Source organism: Dermochelys coriacea, chromosome 23, assembly GCF_009764565.3.
Source record: "Dermochelys coriacea isolate rDerCor1 chromosome 23, rDerCor1.pri.v4, whole genome shotgun sequence".
In the NCBI taxonomy this organism is placed as follows: Eukaryota; Metazoa; Chordata; order Testudines; family Dermochelyidae; genus Dermochelys; species Dermochelys coriacea.
This window is the reverse complement of record NC_050090.1, coordinates 15,850,000-15,869,860: the sequence shown is the minus strand read 5'-3', so window position 1 is coordinate 15,869,860 and position 19,861 is coordinate 15,850,000. Positions and strand designations below refer to the sequence as shown.

The following is a 19,861-nucleotide window of genomic DNA, read 5'->3' as shown; positions in this document are numbered from 1 at the left end:
CTGTAACCACTGGAGCCCATTCCCCTCCCAGAGCCAGTAGAGAACCCAGGAGTCCTGCTCCCAGCCTCCGTTCCCCTCCTAAAGTTGCAGATTGAACCCAGGAGTCCAGCTCCCAGCCCCTGCCACAGGGATAGAACCCAGGAGTCCTGGCTCCCAGCACACCCCCAACCCACTCGACCCCACTCCCCTCTCCAGGAATAGAACCCAGGAGTCCTGGCTCCCAGCCCCCCACTTCCACCACCAGACTCCGCTCCCCTCCCTAGGGATAGAACCCAGGAGTCCTGGCTCCCAGCCCCCCCTCCCGTGCTCTAACCGCCAGACCACACTCCCTCCCAGAGCCAGGAGAGAACCCAGGAGTTTGGGCTCCTAGCCCCCTCTCTGGTCCCCTCCCACAGCCGGATGTGCCCCAGGCTGGTAGGGCCTCCCCAGCAGCGTGGTCCGTGGGCTCTGATGCAATGGTAACCTGATCCCTTCCCAGCGCAGCCAGCGCCCCAGTCCGCTCGCCCCGCCGCCCGCGCCCGGTCCCCTCCGCGCTGCACCCAGGGTGAGTGATGGGGGGGCCGCTCCAGAGCCCGCCACGGGGGGAGGGAGGGACTCTGCCCGGGGCGTCCTGACCTGCTAGAACTTGGCTTGTCCCAGCCTGAGCCTGTGGCCTCTCTTATGGAGCCAGCTGGCCAGCTGCTCCCCTCCCAGGGCCGGGGAGAGAACCCGGGAGTCCTGGCTCCCAGCCCCCCCTGCTCTAACCACTGAACCCCACCCCCCTCCCAGAGCTGGGGAGAGAACCCGGGAGTCCTGGCTCCCAGCCCCCCTGCTCTAAGCACTGGACCCCACCCCCCTCCCAGAGCTGGGGAGAGAACCCGGGAGTCCTGGCTCCCAGCCCCCCCTGCTCTAACCACTGGACCCCACCCCCCTCCCAGAGCTGGGGAGGGAACCCAGGAGTGCTGGCTCCCAGCCCCCCCGCTCTAACCCAGTAGACCCCACTCCCCTCCCAGAGCCAGGGAGAGAACCCAGGAGTCCTGGCTCCCAGCCCCCCCTGCTCCAACCACTGGACCCCACCCCCCTCCCAGAGCTGGGGAGGGAATCCAGGAGTGCTGGCTCCCAGTCCCCCTGCTCTAACCTAGTAGACCCCACTCCCCTCCCGAGCCAGGGAGAGAACCCAGGAGTCCTGGCTCCCAGCCCCCCTGCTCTAACCACCAGAGCCCACTTCCCTCCCAGAGCTGGAGAGAGAAGCCAGGAATCCTGACTGCAATTTTCCAACTTCAAAACCAGAGGTGACTGTCTTCCAGCGGCTGTTCCCTGTCTGGGTAGCTGGGAGGGAGTGAGGTTTGGTGGGCTTGGAGCCAGGACTCCTGAGTTCTATGCCCGGTGAGGGGAATGGGGGCACATGGTTAGATCAGGGGGCCTGTGAGCCAGGATTCCTGGGTTCTCTCCTGGCTCTGGGAGGGGAGCAGGGTCTGGTGGTTAGAGCAGGGGGGGCTGGGAGCCAGGACTCCTCTTAAATATTGAAAAGTTGCTCTGCGAATTTGAACCCTCTCTTTCTTTTTGGGGAATAATTGGCCACTGGACAGAGCAGCGTGAGTCCGAGGTGTTAACAGGGAAAGAAATCTAAGGAACAAGGCGAATAGTAGCTGTGGTGCCAACTATTGGTGATGATTTGAGGAGTAACATTGATCCTGGAATTAATGGTAACAATGTAAGTACTCAGGTTGTTTGTAGTATTAATGGAATTGATTTGAGTAACTCTGGTGTATGACAGGTTTCAGAGTGATATCAAGTTAAGTAGTAACTAACTGGAGTATTGTGGTATCTATTTGAGTAGTGACTCTTTGGAGTATTAATGTTAGCAATTCGTGTAATAACTCCATAGTGTATTAGTGGTATTGATTTGAGTAATAACCATTTGGAGCATTAGTAACTCTTTGGAGTATTAGTGATATCGATTTGACTAGTAACTGGAGTATTACTGGTATTGATTCAAGTAGTAGCTAGTTGAAGTATTAATAACTAGAGTATTAATGCTATCGATTTGACTAGTAACTCTGGAGTATAGTTAAATCAATTTGACTAGTAACTCTTTGGAGTACCAGTGGTATTGATTCAAGTAGTAGCTAGTTGGAGTATTAATAACTGGCGCATTAATGTTATCGATGTGATTAGTAACTCTTTGAAGTATTAGTGACGTCCATTTGAGTAGTAACTTGGGAACATTGGCTGTATCCATTTGACTAGTAGCCATTTAGAGTATGAGTAACTCTTTGCAGTATTAATGGTATCAGTGTGAGTAATGACCCTTTGGACCATTAGTAACTCTTTGGAGTATTACTTGTGCCAATTTTAGTAGTAACTACTTGCAATATTAGTGGCATTGATTCACTAGTAACCCTTTGGTGTGTGGGTGGTACCATTTGACTAGTAACTCTTTGGAGTAACAGTGGTAACAATTGGAGTAATAACTAAGTAGTAATGGTGCTTACAATGTGGGTAGTGACTGGAGAAGCAGAGGTAACAACGGGAGTGGCAGGGATGGCTGTATTATTGGGAGCAGTGATGGGGTTATGATGATGTTACTGAGCAGTGTACTTGTAGGATTAATGGTTATAACGTCAGTGGCTACCACGTTCCTACAATTAGTGACAGTGTCAGTAGGATAAGTCAGGGGGTTATGGTGTTGGAGTATGAGTGACAACATTCATTGTCACTGTGTTTGTGGCGTTGTTAATGATGCTATTTGTTGTAGCAGTAGCAACAACATGAGTGATAACGGTGGAGTATTTTCTGGCAACAGTGTGAGCAGTAACAGTGTAGCTAACACTGTGTGAAGCATGAGCAGGAATGGCGTCTGTAGCATTGTGGAGGGTATTGATGTTGCTAATGATTGTAGGATGAGTAGTAACTGTGTCTGCGCACTGTTGAGGGTAACAGTGTTGCTAACACCATCTGTAGCACTAGCAGGAACAGCGTTCATAGCGTTGTTGAAGGTAACTGTGTGTAGCACTAGCAGTAACTATGTCTGTTGCACTATTGAGGATAACGGTGTTTCTACACCTTTCCATCTGAACCCACCTTCTCTACACTCCAACAAATGCTGAATGTCTCAGGCAACACCCCCGCTGGGTGCAGGTGTAGCCTGCCAGCCGCAGCGGTTGCAGGAGTGGCAGTAATGCTGCAGAGAGTACCAGTACTCCGAGTATTGTCCTATGGCCAGATCTGGAGCCGTGTCCCTCTTTATCTCGCCTGCAATGTTACAATTAAGGAGTAGGCATGGCATGCTTGTTAAGGAGGCAATTGGCACCCAAGGGCAGATCCACCCTCCCAGGGCTGGGAATTGTGAATGGGACGCTCTGTAATGAGCGGGGGGGGGGGGAAGCACATGGGGGGCGTCTCTGATGGGTGGGGCGCACGTTGTGGTCCAGCGATTAGCTTATCCAGCTTCCCAGGCCATGGCTGGCAAGGGCCCTGGGGCACCGGGGTGGGGTGCGTGTGTGTGGGCATGGGGTCTGCAGGGGCTCTGGGTTTAACCCACCCCTCCTGTCTCTTCTTGGTGCAGTCCCTGACCTTGCCCAACAGGGGGTGCTGTGGGGAGCAGGGCCCGGCACTAGCTGGTGTGGGGGAAGCCAAGGGAGGCGGTACTGGGGGACAGCAATGCAAGGCCACTGGGGCTCCCCCTTCCTGACTCCCACTGCTTCCCCGGCTCTGACCAGCCCAGGCTGGGTCCTATCCCTGGCTCTGGGAGGGAACGGGAGGCTGGTGGTTAGAGCAGTGGGGGCTGGGAGCCAGGACTCCTGGGTTCTCTCCCTGGCTCTGAGAAGGGAGAGGGGTCTAATGGTTAGAGCAGGGGGGTCAGGGGCTGGGAGCCAGGACTCCTGGGTTCTCTCCCTGGCTCTGAGTAGGGAAAGGGGTCTCATGGTTAGAGCAGGGGGGTCGGGGGCTGGGAGCCAGGACTCCTGGGTTCCTCTCTGCCTGGTAATTAGCTGTTTCTGACTCTGACACACCCTCAACGACTACTAACTATAATTATTTTAGTGCCCCCCGGATATTTTAACGAACACCAGAATAATTACAGCCAATTAGCCACGAGGCCTAATTAAAACTTCCGTCAGATGCAAACCCATCCGCGTCGGGGCCTGAAGGGGAAGACAAAGGCAGGACGCGGCCCCGAGACGCACCCGCCACCGGCCCTTATAGAGACATGAATCCCAGCGGCTTGTGTGTACACATCACAGTGCACGGTGGAAACTCCCGCAGCTGCCAGCTGGACAGGGCTCTCCCCCGAGCCGGGTGCTCCCCCCACAGCCAGCGTCCTGCCCCACAGCACCCCCTGTTGGGAGAGGCCAGGACTGGAGTAGCTGGGTCCAGTGGGTTGAAGTACCCAGCCCCCTGCTGCTCTCACCACTAGACCCCACTCCCCTCCCAGAGCTGGGGAGAGAACCCAGGAGTCCTGGCTCCCAGCCCCCCTCACTCCCTCCCCCACTCTATCCACTGGGTGTGGTATGTTTCATTAGTGGGAGTGGGGGGGTGTTTGTGGGTGTGTCCCCCTGCTGGAGGGGACAAGCTCTGCTGTGTGTGGGTGGGTGTTGGTCCATGCCTACAGGTTGTGTTGGGAGGAAATAGAGATGTGCATGTGTGGATTATGTGTGCCATGGGACTGGCAGGTGTGTGATTGCATTGGGGACAGCTGGCTCTGTGTGTGTGTTGGGGATAGGCAGGTGTGCATTGATCAATTTTGGGGTAGGAGGTGCGTGTTGTGTGTTGTTGTGTTGGCAGGTGTGCGGTTGTACTGGGCACAGCCAGCTCTGGGTGTTGTGTGTGTGGGGGGGCACAGGAGGTGACATGTATGTGTGCTGTGTTGGAGGAGATGTTGTGGTATAGACCCAAGAGACTGTATGTTGGGAACACTTTAGCATGTGTGTTGAACTGTGTGTTTGTGTGTTGATCTCTGTGTGTTGGGGATATGTGTGTGTGCGTGCTGATGATACTTTTTTTGTGTATGTGTTGATCTGTGTGTGTTGGCAGAAGGAGGGCGGTGTCATGCTGCAGTGGGTGTTAGTGTCCAGGGCCAGCAGGCTCTGTGTGTGCGTGTGTGTTTATTTTGACCTGTGTGTGTGCTGAGGGGGTGTTGTTGGGCAGAGCCAGCAGGCTGTGGGTGGGTGTGTTGATCTGCGTGTTGTGCAGGGTCAGCGAGCTGTGTGTGTCAATCTAGGTGTGTGCTGAGGGGGTGTTCTTGTCTAGGGCCAGCAGGTTGTGTGTTTGTGTTAATCTCTGTGTTGTGTTGCAGGACGGGTTGTTGTGCAGGGCCAGTGGGTGGTGTGTTGATCTGTGTTGTGTTATGGGGGGTGTCGTTGTGCAGGGCCAGCGGGGTGTGTATTGATCTGTGTTGTTTTGCAGGGCGGGGTGTTGTGCAGGGCCAGCGGTGTGTGTGTGATGATCTGTGTTGTATTGTGGGGGGTGTTGTAGTGTAGGGCCAGCGGGGTGTGCGTGTGTGTGTTGATCTGGGTTGTGTTGCAGGGGGTGTTGTTGTGTAGGGCCAGCGGGGTGTGTGTTGATCTGGGTTGTGTTGCAGGGGATGTTGTGCAGGGCCAGCGATGTGTGTGTGTGTTGATCTGGGTTGTGTTGCAGGGGGTGTTGTGCAGGGCCAGTGGGGTGTATGTTAATCTGTGTTGTGTTGCAGGGGGTGCCAGCGGGCGGTGTGTGCTGTGCCGATCTCCACGTTGTGCAGCAGACTCACACCCGCCCCAGCCTCCGCCTGCACACGGGTGTGATTGGCCGGGGTGTGCGCGTCTCTTGGCGTGGGTGTGCGGCTGGGGGAGCGCGTGTCTTGGCGTATGGGGTGTGCGACACCCCCCCCCACACACACACACACACCTGGCCCGACCCCGGATCTCCCTGTCTGACCTGTTCCCGCCACATGCCCGGGTGAGTGTGAAGCGCGGGGTGCGGGTGTGTGGGGTGTGTGTGACACAACCCCTGGTGCAAGGCCACGAGGCGGTTGCATCAGCCACCCGGGGGGGGGCCGGAAGAAGCCGGGGGGGCGCGGCGGAGGGGGGGCGCAGACAGACGGCGGGGGCACTGCACCATCACATCCCCTAATTCAGTGTGGGGGGGGGCGATGGGAGTGAAACTGGCAGGGGCTCTGCAGACGGGGGGGGTGTGGAACCCAGAGCTTTGGGGGGGGGTCGGGAACTGGGGGGCGGCTCTGGTGTTGGCTAGTTTCTCTCCAGCAATCAGTGGTTAAATCCCAGGCTCCCCCCTAACGCCCCCCCCCCATCCTCCCCTCCCCCACTCCTCTGGAGCCAGCAACAGCCACGTGTTCGCATCCCGCAGCTGCCTGGGAGCGAGCTGGAGCCCGGCTCCGGGAGGGGAGGGGGGGTCTAGTGGTTAGAGTGGGGGAGGCAGGGGGGCTGGAGCCGGGACTCCTGGGTTCTCTCCCCGGCTCTGGGAGGGGAGCGGGGTCTGGTGGTTAGAGCAGGGGGACCTGGGAGCCAGGACTCCTGGGTTCTCTCCCCGGCTCTGGGAGGGGAGCGGGGTCTGGTGGTTAGAGCAGGGGGAGCTCGGAGCCAGGACTCCTGGGTCCACCCCACATTAGCAGTGCCCAGCCAGACGCTGGGAGCGGGGGAGCCAGGATCATGCGACAGGAACCCCGCACATGACCCCAGCACCCTGCTCCCCTCCCCGAGCCGGGGAGGGAACCCAGGAATCCAGGCTTCCAGCCCCCTCCCCCCCGCCCCGCTCTGGATCTGCACCCCACCACCTCCACCTTCCCCAAGGGCCCTTTTCAGGTATGGGCCGTGGTTAACCCCTTGCTGCCCAGACCCCAGTGTAGAGGTGCTGGGAGGTGGATCAAAAGTTTTCCAACCACTCCAAAGCCTTCGAGGCAAGACCTCTTCTGTGTGAGGGTCACCTGAAGGGACCCCAGGACTCCTGGGTTCTCTCTCCTGCTCTGGGAAGGGAGTGGGGACTGGTGGTAAGAGCAGGGGGTGCTGGGAGCCAGGACTCCTGGGTTCTCTCCTGGCTCTGGTAGTGGGGTGCCCTAAGGCTCTGCTAGTCCCAGCAGCTCCTCAAGGCCTCATGCCACATCAGTGCCGGGCCCATCCTGACCTTTCCCTCAGTCTCAACATCTGAAGCCGGGGTCCAGCTTTGGGGGGGCGGGGGGAAGCGGGGTGGAGCCAGAGGGTGGGGCCCAAGCAGGACGGGCCATTGCCACCCTCTGGGGTGGGAATGGGAAGGTGAGCCAGGGACCCTCAGGCTGGGACTGATCTGAGCGGGGAAGTAGAACCCAGGCATTTGAGCTCCCAGTACTGCCCACCCTGCACACAGCTGTTCTAACCACTAGACCCCACTCCCCTCCCCAAGCCAGGGAGAGAACCCAGGAGTCCTGGCTCCCAGCCCCCCCCCCCAACCACTAGACCCCATTAGCCTCTCGGAGCCGAGAATAGAACCCAGGAGGCCGGGTGCGGCCGCCAAGTCCTGAAGGATCAGGCATCAAAGTTAAGCCCCAGCATGTGGGAAATGCAGGAACGGGCGCAGCGCCAGCTCCTGCCCTTAGGGGGAGCCAGGCGCCTTCCCACCCCACCCAGCCGAGATGGGCGCACAACCTGCCCCGGGCGGCCGGTGTTCCCGTCCGTTCCCTGGCACTCAGTTCATGAAGACATCAGCCAACCTGCTGACTCTGAGCCCACCCTGCTCTCGCACCAGACCCCACTCCCCTCCCAGAGCCGTGGAGAGAACCCAGGAGTCCTGGCTCCCAGCCTCACCTTGCTGTAACCACCAGACCCCACTCCCCTCCTAGAGCCGTCAGTTTGTTGATGATATTCTCTCTGTCCCATCATGGAGGGGAAGTGTTGTTGAGTGGTCGGGAAGCTACTCCAGGCCTCCCAGGACCTGGGATGACTAGCCGTGCCTCAGTTTCCCCATCTGAAAAATGGTAGACGGGGGGCTTCTTTCTGATCTGCTCATTGCATCCACCAGGAACAGCTTGGCTCTCTCCAGCTCTGTGCCCCCTCCGCCCCACTCCCCAGGCAATCGGTTCCATTATTGCTTTGCTCTTGGTGGAGAGGAGGAAGGGATGAGTCACATGAACCCCCCCAGGTGGTTGGTGTGACAGGATGGATCAGGCGAAGTTTTTCTGGCAGAGATCGGGAAGTGTTATTTCCAGTGGACAAAGCCTCGTTTGTAATTCTGCTCACGCGTGTTAAGGATTGAGAGAGGAGAAATTGTCCATTTTATACCACTCAGTGTGTGCAGGTTTCATCAGTCAAAGAAAATTAGGCACCGAAATGTGCTTGAAGAGCCAGGCCTGACTGATTCGAACATGGGACGTTTCACCGGGAGGAAACTGGGTTACTTAGGACGTTTGAAATGGACAGAAATCGGAATTTAATCATTGAAAAGGGAGACATTTCAAGAAAGGGGCTAATTAGAAACTATGAAATGTCAAGTTTCAGAATAGCAGCCGTGTTAGTCTGTATTCGCAAAAAGAAAAGGAGGACTTGTGGCACCTTAGAGACTAACAAATTTATTAGAGCATAAGTGAGCTGTAGCTCATGAAAGCTTATGCTCTAATAAATTTGTTAGTCTCTAAGGTGCCACAAGTACACCTTTTCTTTTTATGAAATGTCAAGATTTGGAAAATGGATTGAGCGGCAGATTCCAAATGAGGAGGCTTGGCTGAATTAGGCCGTTTAAAAAGTGGAAATCCCCCCCCCAAAAAATCAATTTTGAAAATGAGGAAAAAAGGGTTGTTTGGGAAATTGGAAATTGAAGCAAATTGCAGTAATTAGAACTTTTTAAATGTAAAAAATGGAAAGATCTGCTTAGTCTGATGAGAAACATTTAATATTTCAAAAGTTTTAAAAAGTGAAAAGGACATTTCAAATGTCCAACGTTACCAAGTTGGAGACTTCCAAAATAAATAACTTGGCCTAACGAGATGAATGGACGTCCTGGTGTTTTTCAAGTATTTTCATTAGCAAATTTGATGTTTCAAAATGAGGGACAAGGATTAATTGGAAATGTCGACATTCCAGAAATAGAGCAAAAGGTTATTCAGGACATTTTCAATGTCAAAAATAGAAAACGTGATTCAGTGAAAACAGTTTGAACTTGGGAATATTTGCTTGATTAGAAAATCAGATATTTCAGTACTAGATCACTGGATTGTTTAGGGAAACTGACAGTTCCAAACGTAACGTGTTTTCATTAGGAAATGTGAAATGTCAAAATGAGAGAGAATTGATTAATTGGACAAACTGCGGCTTTGAAATGAGAAAACTTGAAGTAGAAATGTTGGCGTTTCTAAAAATAGAAAACGTGGCTGCAATTTAAAAAGTGGCATTTTGAATGCAGGGGGAAAAGGGACCATTCAGGAAATTAGCTCATGTGGCAAAATGTAACTTTCAGCTCAGTTAGATGACGTGACGTTGCGAAATTCAGAAAATTGAGGCTTAACGACCCGAAAGTTCCCCGAGACGTTTTGGGTGAAAGTCTCAGATTGAGCAAAAAGGCCAGGTTTTGATGGGAAAGAAATCAACAACTTCTGGATGCAAAATTCTTGATTCCATTGCCCTCAGCTATGTGGGATAAACACACGTCTCAGCTGTACCGTTGTCACGGGCCTGTTTGCGGTCAAGACGGGGTGTTTTGCTAAAAGATCTGCCCTGGGGTTGTTTCTGGGAGGTCGCTGAGTTTGCGTGATATCGGAGATCGGGTTAGGTGATCCCGGAACTCCCGTCTGGGCTTGAGATCTGTGAATTCTTGATGGGGGTGATGCCGTGCCTGGGATGGATCCGTCAGGGCCATTGCCTCTTTGCATTCAAGATTTTGTCTGTGGGATCCCGGCTGACGGGCAGCGGCGAATCTCGTGTTCACGCCATTGGCCCTCCTAGGAGACTGTCCCCTGCTGCCCACGCCGCTCTAACCACTAGATCCCACTCCCCTCCCAGAGCTGGGGAGAGAACCCAGGAGTCCTGGCTCCCAGCCCCCCAACCCATGCAGGGATTGAGCTTCTCTTTCGTTTGGGTGGGGGCATTCCTGGCTGATCCCTTTCTCTGGGTTTCTAGGTGGGAAGGTGATCCCGGCACTGCACCCCAATAGTGATCTCTGACACCCCTCCCACCCGTACACACACTTCACGTCCAGACTCCGAACTGGCCCGCGTCCCCCATGGAGCTGCAGAAGATGGAGGAGCAGGAGGGGCTGGAGATGTTAAACGGGTCTGTCCCGGAGTGCGACAAAGCCAGGAGCCTGGAGGATGGGTGAGTATCGGGGGGGAGAACGGACGGGGGATATCGGGGGACTAGTGTGGGGAGTAATGGGGGTATCTGGGTGAGTAACCAGGGCTACCGGGGGCGGCTAGGTGGGCAACCCCTGCATTGGGGAGGGGAAAGCTCTAAATGGGAAGTGCCTGGCGAGCTGCGCTGGGGAAGGGACCCAGGCGTCCGAGCTTGCAGCCCTCTCACCCTGCAGCCCTTCCCCTTGCAGGGATCCCACGGCGGAGGTGACAGCGGCCGAGCAGGAGGGCTTCCTGCCCCACGCCGCCGGCAAGAAGCTGAGCCAGTTCACCGACGTAAGTGGGACCCAGGTGTCCGGGCCCTGATGCAGAGCTGATCCCACCCCCCAGCAGCCAGAGCCTTTGACTAGTCCCTCACCTCTTTGATCCCTGCTCTTTGACCTTTCATTGGACCCTCGCCCGCTGTCCCTTTGAACTTTGCCCTTTGACCTTTCGTCAATTCCTACTCTTTGATCTTTCATTGATTCCTTGTCCAGTGTCCCCTTTGACCCCTTCCCTTTGACCTTTTGTTGATTCCTCACCCAATGTCTCCTTTGACCCCTGCCCTTTGACCTTTCATTGATTCCACACCCAGTGACCCCTTTAACCTCCAGCCTTCACCCTCTCCTCATTGTCTGTTGCTCTTTGACATCTGAGCTTGCCCCTCCTCTTTTCTCGTTGACCTCTGACCCTTTCCCTCTCCTTGTCATCTTTTGCTTTTTGACCTCTGACCCTTGCACTTTGTCATTGCCCTTCCTCTTTGGCCTCCCAGTTGTCCTTTGACCTCTGACTCTTATCCTCATCTTGAAGTGGTTTGATCTTTGACCTCCGACCTTTGCCCTCTCCTCGCTGACCTTTGCTCTTCAGTGTATGACCCTTGCCCTTCTGTTGACGCAATGTGTTCTTTGACCTTTGTCCGCTCTGTTAATTGCTTTGTTCTTTGACCCCTGACCCTTGCCCTTTCCTCACCATCCCTTGCCCTTTGACCTCTGCCCTCCCCCAGGCTCTCACCCCGCCCCGTCTCTCTCTCTCGCCTGCAGTTCGAGGGGAAGACGTCGTTCGGGATGTCGGTCTTTAACCTCAGCAACGCCATCATGGGCAGCGGTATCCTGGGCCTCGCCTACGCCATGAGCAACACGGGCATTGTGCTCTTCGTGTGAGTGCCGCCCCCACAGGGCACTGCCTGAGGGAAGATCACAGCACTGGGGTCACTGCTGTCCCCACAGGGCACTGCCCAGGAGAAGATCACAGCGCTGGGATCAGCGAGATGTATTTCTGCTCCACCAGGTGGTGCTGATGGGTGGGAGCTGTAGCAGAAGGAACCAGGACTCCTGGGTTTTCTCCCCGGCTCCGGGAGGGGAGTGGGACCTAGTGGTTGGGGGGGCTGGGAGTCAGGACTCCTGGGTTCTCTCCCCAGCTCCAGGAGGGGGATTTACGCCTGCCCACTGTTCTCTTGGCAGCGTGCTATTGATCTGCATCGCGCTGCTCTCCGCGTACTCCATCCACCTGCTGCTGAAATGTGCTGGCGTTGTAGGTGAGTCGAGTGGGGGGAAGCTCCCGGCTCCTCCAGCCCTGGCCTTGCCCAGCGGGAGGCGCCGACGCTCTCTAACTCCTGTCCCTTTCCTCCCGCGCAGGGATCCGCGCCTACGAAGAGCTGGGTTACCGGGCGTTCGGGCCAGGCGGCAAGGTGGTGGCGGCGGTGGTCATCTGTGTGCACAACACGGGAGGTAAGAGTCGGATCTAGCCGCTAGCCCCCACTCCCCGCCCACAGTTGGGCAGGGAACCTAGGCATCCGGGCTCCCAGCCCCCCCACTTCCAGCTCTAATCCACTAGACCCCACTCCCTGCCCAGAGCCAGGGAGGGAAACCAGGAGTCCTGGCTCCCAGCACCCCCTGCTTAAACCACTAGCCCTCACTCACCTCCCAGAGCTGGGGAGGGAACCCAGGCATCCGGGCTCCCAGCCCCCCCTGCTCTAACCCACCAGCCCCCCCCCCCCCCCCAAGCCAGGGAGGGAACCCAGGCGTCCTAACGCGGGTGTTTCTCTTGCAGCCATGTCCAGTTACCTGTACATTGTGAAATACGAGTTGCCTCTAGTGATACAGACGTTCCTGGGGCTGACGGAGAACACGGAGTGAGTGAGATCGCGCGGGGAACCGTTCCCGCCCCACTGCCAGCCAACCCCCTGCCCTGTGGCCAGATCGGAGCTGGCGCCCCCTAGAGGGGAAAGGCCCCGGGCCGCATTCCTGTCTATAAATGGGGACCTCTGGTTCTTCTGTTCACATGCCTTCCCTGCCCAGGCACGGTGGCCTCATCCCCTCTAGTCAGCCCGGCCCCCACACCGTCCTACCAGACCCCACTCCCCTCCCAGAGCTGGGGAGAGAACCCAGGAGTCCTGGCTCCCAGCCCCCCCGCTTTAACCACTAGACCCCACTCCCCTCCCAGAGCTGGGGTGAGAACCCAGGTGTCCTGGCTCCCAGCCCCACGGATTGCATTAAGCCATGGAGAAGGAGCTCCCTAATTCCATAGGGATCCTGGTGGGTCCCATAGAAGGTTCTAGTTCCCTCCCCCCCCATGAGATTTGCCCCACATCTGTGTCACCCGGGGCCATTCCTGACCCTCCCCTTCCCCTGCACCCCGATATCCCGCTCCTGAGAAATCGGCCGGCCCAGAGCAGGAGCATTTCCCTCCTGGCCCTGACTCTCTCAGCAGGGGGTGCTGTGGGGTGCTGGCTGCAGGGGGCGCTCCCGTTGCTCCATCCCCCCTCCCCCTGCAGGGGGCGCTGACACCCCCCCCCGTGTTTCTCTTGCAGGAACTGGTACATGAACGGCAACGTGCTAATTATCATCGTCAGCGTCTGCGTCATCCTGCCCCTGGCGCTCATGAAACATCTTGGTGAGTGTGGGGCTGGATATGTGTATGGGGGGGGCTGGCACCCCTGCTGGCAAGGATCAGCCCCACGTGCCTCACCCTCTCTGCCTCCCCCACAGGCTATCTGGGGTACACCAGCGGGCTCTCGCTGACCTGCATGGTCTTCTTCCTCATGTCGGTGAGTCTGCCCTGCCCCCCCAACCCGCTGCCCCTCCCCTGCCTGCCCACCAGGGAGAGAACCCAGGAGTCCTGGCTCCCAGCTCCCTGGCTGGCAGGAGGCAGGGGGTAACCCCCCTGCTGGGGAAGGGGTGTCTCTCACTGCCTCCCCCCGCATGGCTCCCCCCAGGTGATCTACAAGAAGTTCCAGATCTCCTGCCCCCTGAACGGGACCGAGCCTGTAACACCCCTCGTCTACTACAACGGGCACAACGCCAGCACCGCCGGCACTGCTGGGGACGAGTGCACGGCCCAGACTTTCACTGTCAACTCCCAGGTGAGAGCGGGGGGTGGGGGCCAGTGGTTAGAGCAGGACTCCTGCGTTCTCACCTGGCTCTGGGAGGGGAGTGGGGTCTAGTGGGTTAGAGCAGGGGGGGCTGGGAGCCAGGACTCCTGGGTTCTCACCTGGCTCTAGCAGTCAGCTTTTCCCCTGCCCCCACAGACGGCGTACACCATCCCCATCTTGGCTTTTGCATTCGTCTGTCACCCAGAGGTGCTGCCCATCTACACAGAGCTACGCAGGTGAGGGGCAGGGAGGGAAAGGGATGGGTGGGTGGGTGGGTGGCCGGGGGGAGGGCGCGGCTAGGTGGGTTCAGGGAGATCAAGTCACTAATGCTGTTATTATTGGTGCTCAGGGGGCTGAGAGCCCGGACTCCTGGGTTCTCTCCCTGGCTCTGGGAGGGGAATGGGGTCTATTAGCGGGTTGGGGGCTCGGACTCCTGGGTTCTCTCCCTGGCTCTGGGAGGGGAGTGGGCTCCAGTAGGGGCCGGGGAGCCCGGACTCCTGGGTTCTCTCCCTGGTTCTGGGAGGGGAATGGGGTCTGGTAGCGGGGCTGGGGGCTCGGACTCCTGGGTTCTCTCCCTCGCTCTGGGAGGGGAGTGGGCTCCAGTAGGGGGCCTGGGAGCCAGGACTCCTGGGTTTTCTCCCTGGCTCTGGGAGGGGAGTGGGGTCTGGTAGCAGGGCTGGGGGCCCGGACTCCTGGGTTCTCTCCCTGGCTCTGGGAGGGGAGTGGGCTCCAGTAGGGGACCTGGGAGCCAGGACTCCTGGGTTCTCTCCCTGGCTCTGGGAGGGGAGTGGGCTCCAGTAGGGGACCTGGGAGCAAGGATTCCTGGGTTCTCCCCAGCCCGCCCCCGGGGCAGGGTGGCGTTTGACCCATTTGTCCCCCGCCAGGGCCTCGAAGCGGCGCATGCAGAGCGTGGCGAACGTCTCCATCCTGGCCATGTTCATCATGTACTTGCTGACGGCCATCTTCGGCTACCTCACCTTCTACGGTAAAGCAGTGCGGGGCTGGGCCCCTCCAGCAGGGGGCGGCAGGGTCCCTTCCCAGGGCCTGGCTCCCTACACACTGACCCCATCAGTGCCCCCTAGTGCCCCCTCTGCCCAGCCATTTCCTCCCCAACCCCACCGCTACGCCTGCGTGTCCCTCCCCGATCCTCCACCCCTCACCCTGTCCTGCGTGGGGCCCGGCTGGGCTCCCGGCTAACAGCTGGCCCTCCCGCCCTTCCATCTCCCGCAGGGAACGTCGAGTCGGAAATGCTGCACACGTACAGCGAGGTGGATCCCCTGGACCGGCTCATCCTCTGCGTCCGACTGGCCGTGCTGATGGCCGTCACGCTGACGGTGCCCGTGGTGCTCTTCCCGGTATGTCTCCCGACTGCCCCGCTCCAGAGGTGGCTGCATCTCGGCATTGGGCAAGCTGTTTTGGTGTGGTGTTGTGTGTGGCTGTTCCCTGGCTGCCCTGCCATGGAGGTGGCTGCATCTCAGTACTGGGCAAGCCATCCCTGTGCAGTGTTATGTGTGGCTGATCCCCAGCTGCTCCACCACAGAGGTGGCTGCATCTTGGCCCCGGGTGAGCTGTCTTGGTGTGGCGTTATGTGCGGCATTTCCCTGGCTGCCCTGCCACGGAGGTGGCTGCATCTCAGTGTTGCCCGAGCTGTCCCCGTTCAATGTTATGTGTGGATGTTCCCTGGCTGCTCTGCCCCAGAGGTGGCTGCATCTCAGCGCTGGGCAAGCCACCGCTATATCCCTGACCTCTTTCCTTGTCTCCTCCCAGATCCGCAGAGCCATCCAGCAGCTACTCTTCCATGGGAAGGATTTTAGTTGGGTTCGACATGTGAGCATCGCTATCGGCCTTCTGTTTGTTGTCAATCTCCTCGTCATCTTTGTCCCTAACATCCGGGATATCTTTGGAGTCATTGGTAAGTCCCTGGCTTCAAATGGGTTGGGGGTTGGCCCTTCAAGGCGAGCTGTCTCCATGCAGCGTTATGTGCAGCTGTTCTCCACTTGCCCCATCCCAGAGGTGGCTGCATCTCGGCACCAGGCAAGAACTCCCTGTGCGGCGTTATGTGCAGCAGCTCCTCAGCTGCTTCACCCCACCCCAGAGGTAGCTGCATCTCAGACCTCTCTCCTCTCTCCTCCCAGGTGCCACCTCCGCCCCCAGTCTCATCTTCATCCTCCCCAGCATCTTCTACCTCCGCATTGTTCCCAATGAAAAAGAACCGCTGAGATCCAGGCCAAAAATCCAGGTACCCACTGCTGGGGGGCGCAGTGCCCTGGGGAGTGGGGGGCACCATTCTGTGGCAAGCAGAAGGCTCGTTGGGGGGCGGGTGCCATGCTGTGGGGTGTGGAGGGTTGGCGGGGGGGGACAGTGCTGTGGGGTGGGGGCAGGGAGCTGTGCTGTACTTGGGGGTCTTACCTTCTGCTCCCCCCCTGCCCCCCAGGCCACCTGTTTTGCTGCCCTCGGCTTCGTCTTCATGGTGATGAGTCTCAGCTTCATCGTGGCTGACTGGGTGACGACCGGCCGGAGCAGCGGCGGGGGGCACTGACCCGCCCCCCCATCCCCCGGCACAGACACATGGACCCCACTGGGCCAGCTCGGGGGGCCCAGACGACAGTGGGGCAAGGGCACCACCACCTCCCACTGGCTCTCGCTCCGCTGCAGCCGTGGCAACGCTGAGACCAGTGCTAGGGCCTGCCCATTGACCGACTGTCACCATGGCAACACTACAGACCCTGGCAGCAACTGGTGTCCATGGGAATGGCGCCAGTGCCCTTCCATCGACTGTTACTGTGGCAATGCTACAGCTCCTGGTTTCCATGGAAATGGTGCCAAGGCCCTTCCATTGGCCACCCGTTACCGCAGCAATGCTACAGCTCCTAGCAGCGACTGGTGATCCATGGGAATGGTGCCAAGATCCTTCCATCGGTCGACTGTTACCGCGGCAATGCTACAGCTCCTGGCAGTGACTGGTTTCCATGGGAATGGTGCTAAGGCCCTCCTATTTGCACCCTGTAGTCATGGCAGCCTCCCATTTCCATGGGACAAAGGTCCTGATTGGGCCATTGGTGCCATGGCAATGGCAGGTTTCCCACGACTACTGAGTCCCCTGACTACAGCGCAACTGGCTTCTCCTTAGCTCCCTGTCGCCGTGGCAATGTGGCAGGTCCCCTGGGGAACAACACCAGGCCTTTGTTGCCATGACAACGCTTTGGTTACTGCTGGAGTGGGTGGGTGGGGGATCCCACAGCAACAGTTCCCTCCAGACAATGCCTCCCACCTCTTTGGTTCCCATGGAGACAGGAACACCCCCTCTCCCCTGCTTGTACTCATTCCCTGGTGTCAGTCGAAGAGGGACTGTGAATCCGACTGTGCCAGGGCAGGGGCTGGGTGAGTCCATGGTGCTCCCTGGGCGACAATCTAATTTATTGCTCTTATTTAATTTGGAGCCAGCAGCCAGACCAAAGAGCGATGCCGGTCTTACTGCTGGGGCTAGTATCGTGACCCCCCCTCCCAGGATTCCTGGGTCCCTTCCCCGGCTCCAGGAGGGGAGTGATGTTCAGTGGTTATAGCTGGGGGGGACGGGCTGGGAGCCAGGACTCCTGGGTCCCATCTCCAGCGACGGGGCCGCAGACCGTTCACTTTTTTGTGCCTCAGTTTCCCCACCAGGAGATAGGGGCGTGTTCCCACCCTGCTGAGGATTAACCCTCGAGCATCTGGATTCTCCAGGGCTGGAGGAGACGCTGTTACTGTTACAGGAATGGGGGAGGTAGGGGTGAGCGTTCCATGGAGCCTCAGGACTCCTGGGTTCTTCCCGGGACGCCCGGCTTCCTGAGCGGGCCTGGGGGGAGGGGAAGCCATGCACCTTCAGGCCTGTTCGCTGCCTGCGACAGGTCCCAATTGCAGAATTCACCCCACATCAGCACCCTCCCCCCACCACACGGGAGGTGTCGGGGCGGGCGTTTATCAAACCCTGGGTCTCCTTTCTCTTTTCAAACTACCTCACCACTCAGAGACAGGCCCAGGGTCACTAACACTGCTTGCCGCAACCCCTTCAGAGAGCAAGGGGTTAAGGATGAGGCTGTCAAGGGGGGGCACCCCCTGATCGCGGGGTGGGAGGCAATCCGCGTACAGGCGCCCCCTCGGAGCTGGAGAACACTCCGTCTGCCTTGTCGAGAAATCCCGGGGCCTCCACTTCCTCCTCCAGAAATGGCTAGATCTCGCCCCAACAGCTCCTTCTCCCCTCTAGAAAAATCCTCGTGCCTACATGTTTTCCTTCAGAAACTGCTAGTTCCCACCCCGGCGCCTCCATCTCCCCTCTAGAAAAATCCCAACACCTCTGCTTCTGCCTCCAGAGATCTCTAGATCCCACCCTGGCGCCTCTCTCTCTCCTCTAGAAAAGTCCTGGGGTCTCCATGTCCTTCTCCAGGAACCTTTCGATCTTGTCCCAGTGCCTCTACTTCTCCTCTAGAAAAATCCCGATGCCTCCGCTTCCTCCTCCAGAGAGCTCTAGATCTTGCCCTGATGCCGCCATCTCCCTTCTAGAAAAATCCTTATGCCTACATGTTTTCATCCAGAAACCTCTAGATCCCACCCCGATGGCTCCACCTCTGCTCTAGAAAAACCCTGGGGTCTTCGCGTCCTCTTCCAGCGATTTCTAGATCCCACCCTGATGGCTCCGTTTCCCCTCTAGAAAAGCCCCAACGCCCCCACCCGCAACACAGCTCCTCCACCGCAGCAGCCTTAGCACTTAATGCCTCTTCATCCCAGTGCCTTAACCCACCCCCGGCCTCTGGTGCAGCGCCCTCCCCTCAAAGTAGCCATCTTCTGCCCCCCAAATTCTACCCCAACCCCGGCCATTCTGCTCTGCCATGGCCCACTTGCCCCCCTGCCCCGACACAGCAGTTATATTGGCAGAAAGGGGCCCTATAGAGAATCAGGACTCCTGGATTCTCTCCCTGGCTCTGGGAGGGCAGTGGTGTCTAGTGGTGAGAGCTGGGAGCCAGGACTCCTGCTCTAACCACTCCAATATTCCCCTTCTCCAGGAACAGGTTTCTCCCTTTCAACTTCGTAACTGCAGCCACGCTCCAGCGGTCACCTGGCCCGGAGCCGAAGGAAACTGACATTCCCCCCCCCGCCCACCCCCCAAAAATTCGGCGACCATGCAACCAACTCAGAGCAACTGATCTCTTTTATTGGGCCAACAGCTGGGGAAAGAGACAAGTTTCTGAACTTCCGCAGAGCTCATGTCCCTCCACTAGGAGTCGGGCCGGTAAAGAGTTATGTCCCCCACCTTGGCTGTGTCATGTCCAGACAACGCCGCCAACCCCCCACCAAAAAAAGTCCTTTTCCGGAAAGAGAAACAAAAAAAAGGCCATTTTGGAAAGCAGGATTTTTGCCCCCCTTCGAGGGTCCAAAAACTTGTTTTTTTCCCCCTTACTAACTCTCAGGATGTTTTCCAAACCGTCGGGTTTCCTTTTCAGGGCCTGGCGTTGCTTGGAGCTCGGGGACGCTGGTAGAAGGGTCCCGGGTTCAGATTCTGGGGTGGATGGATTCCAGCCCTGGTTAATTCAAGGCTGGCCTGGACAGGATAATCACCCAGGGCTGGCTCCCCCCCACTGAAAACCCTCATCCCGCTAGCCCCCAAAGTCAGCGTCTTGGTCTATTGATCGTGCCTGGATTCACGTGACTCCAGACGCCCGAGGCTTTACGGGGATAAAAGGGCCCCTCGAAGCAGCTTTTCGGCCGATCCCGTCCCAAGCGCTAGTGACAAAGCCAAAAGACCCCCCTGCTCCCCATTGCAGCAGGGCTTTCCCACTCCCATGGCTGGAGGGGGGGGCGATGCTGTGGGGAGGGGCACCGCAATGTGAAAGCGATGCAGGGAGCTGGTGGTTTTTGTAGGGTAGCTCTGGGTTTCAATAAATAGCAACCGGACTTTCCCCCCTTGTCTGAGCTGTCTGTGTGTGTGGGTCAGAGGGAAGGGGGGTGGGGGAGTGTGACATGCTGGGAGGGGGCAAGTTGGGGGTCTACGAGGGGAGCGGGAGGCTGGGGGTTATGAGGGATGGAGGAGGCGGGGGAGGGAGGTTGGGAATTGTGTGAGCGTGGAGGAGAGGTGTTAAGGAGGAGGGGGTTGCAGGGCAGATACAAAGGGGGAGGGGGACGGGGAGGGGGGAGGAGAGGGCAGGGCAGGGGGGTTGGGGGCAGGGCCCTAGCTGTACACTACCCACCAGAGAGAT

The 19,861-nt window shown here is 57.9% G+C and overlaps 1 protein-coding gene across 7 annotated transcripts; it reads left to right on the top strand.

The window, feature by feature from the left end:
* The first annotated feature begins 414 nt into the window (after positions 1 to 414).
* On the top strand, positions 415 to 19,564 carry SLC38A5 (solute carrier family 38 member 5). 7 transcript variants are annotated; one of them, XM_038381320.2, is made up of 17 exons: positions 434 to 544; positions 5,669 to 5,913; positions 10,056 to 10,250; positions 10,477 to 10,561; positions 11,305 to 11,420; positions 11,725 to 11,798; positions 11,899 to 11,991; positions 12,314 to 12,395; positions 13,074 to 13,156; positions 13,252 to 13,310; positions 13,479 to 13,625; positions 13,791 to 13,870; positions 14,519 to 14,619; positions 14,865 to 14,989; positions 15,402 to 15,546; positions 15,770 to 15,873; positions 16,069 to 19,564. In XM_038381320.2, exons 3-17 carry the CDS (start codon positions 10,159 to 10,161, stop codon positions 16,171 to 16,173), a joined length of 1,491 nt encoding a protein of 496 aa, XP_038237248.1. In that variant the 5' UTR covers positions 434 to 544; positions 5,669 to 5,913; positions 10,056 to 10,158; the 3' UTR covers positions 16,174 to 19,564. The 7 variants fall into 7 exon arrangements, with proteins under 7 accessions (XP_038237251.1, XP_038237248.1, XP_038237252.1 ...); XM_043501553.1 differs by lacking the exon at positions 434 to 544 and adding an exon at positions 4,538 to 4,652; XM_038381323.2 differs by lacking the exon at positions 5,669 to 5,913 and having other exon boundaries at positions 415 to 544.
* The last annotated feature ends 297 nt before the right edge of the window (positions 19,565 to 19,861 follow it).

Bases quoted from the DNA above. Each gene is read 5' to 3' on its own strand.
- SLC38A5 (XM_038381323.2), top strand. From the start codon at position 10,159: ATGGAGCTGCAGAAGATGGAGGAGCAGGAGGGGCTGGAGATGTTAAAC. The intron at 13,626-13,790 runs GTGAGAGCGGGG...CTGCCCCCACAG, and splicing joins CTTTCACTGTCAACTCCCAG to ACGGCGTACACCATCCCCAT. The intron at 13,871-14,518 runs GTGAGGGGCAGG...GTCCCCCGCCAG, and splicing joins ATCTACACAGAGCTACGCAG to GGCCTCGAAGCGGCGCATGC.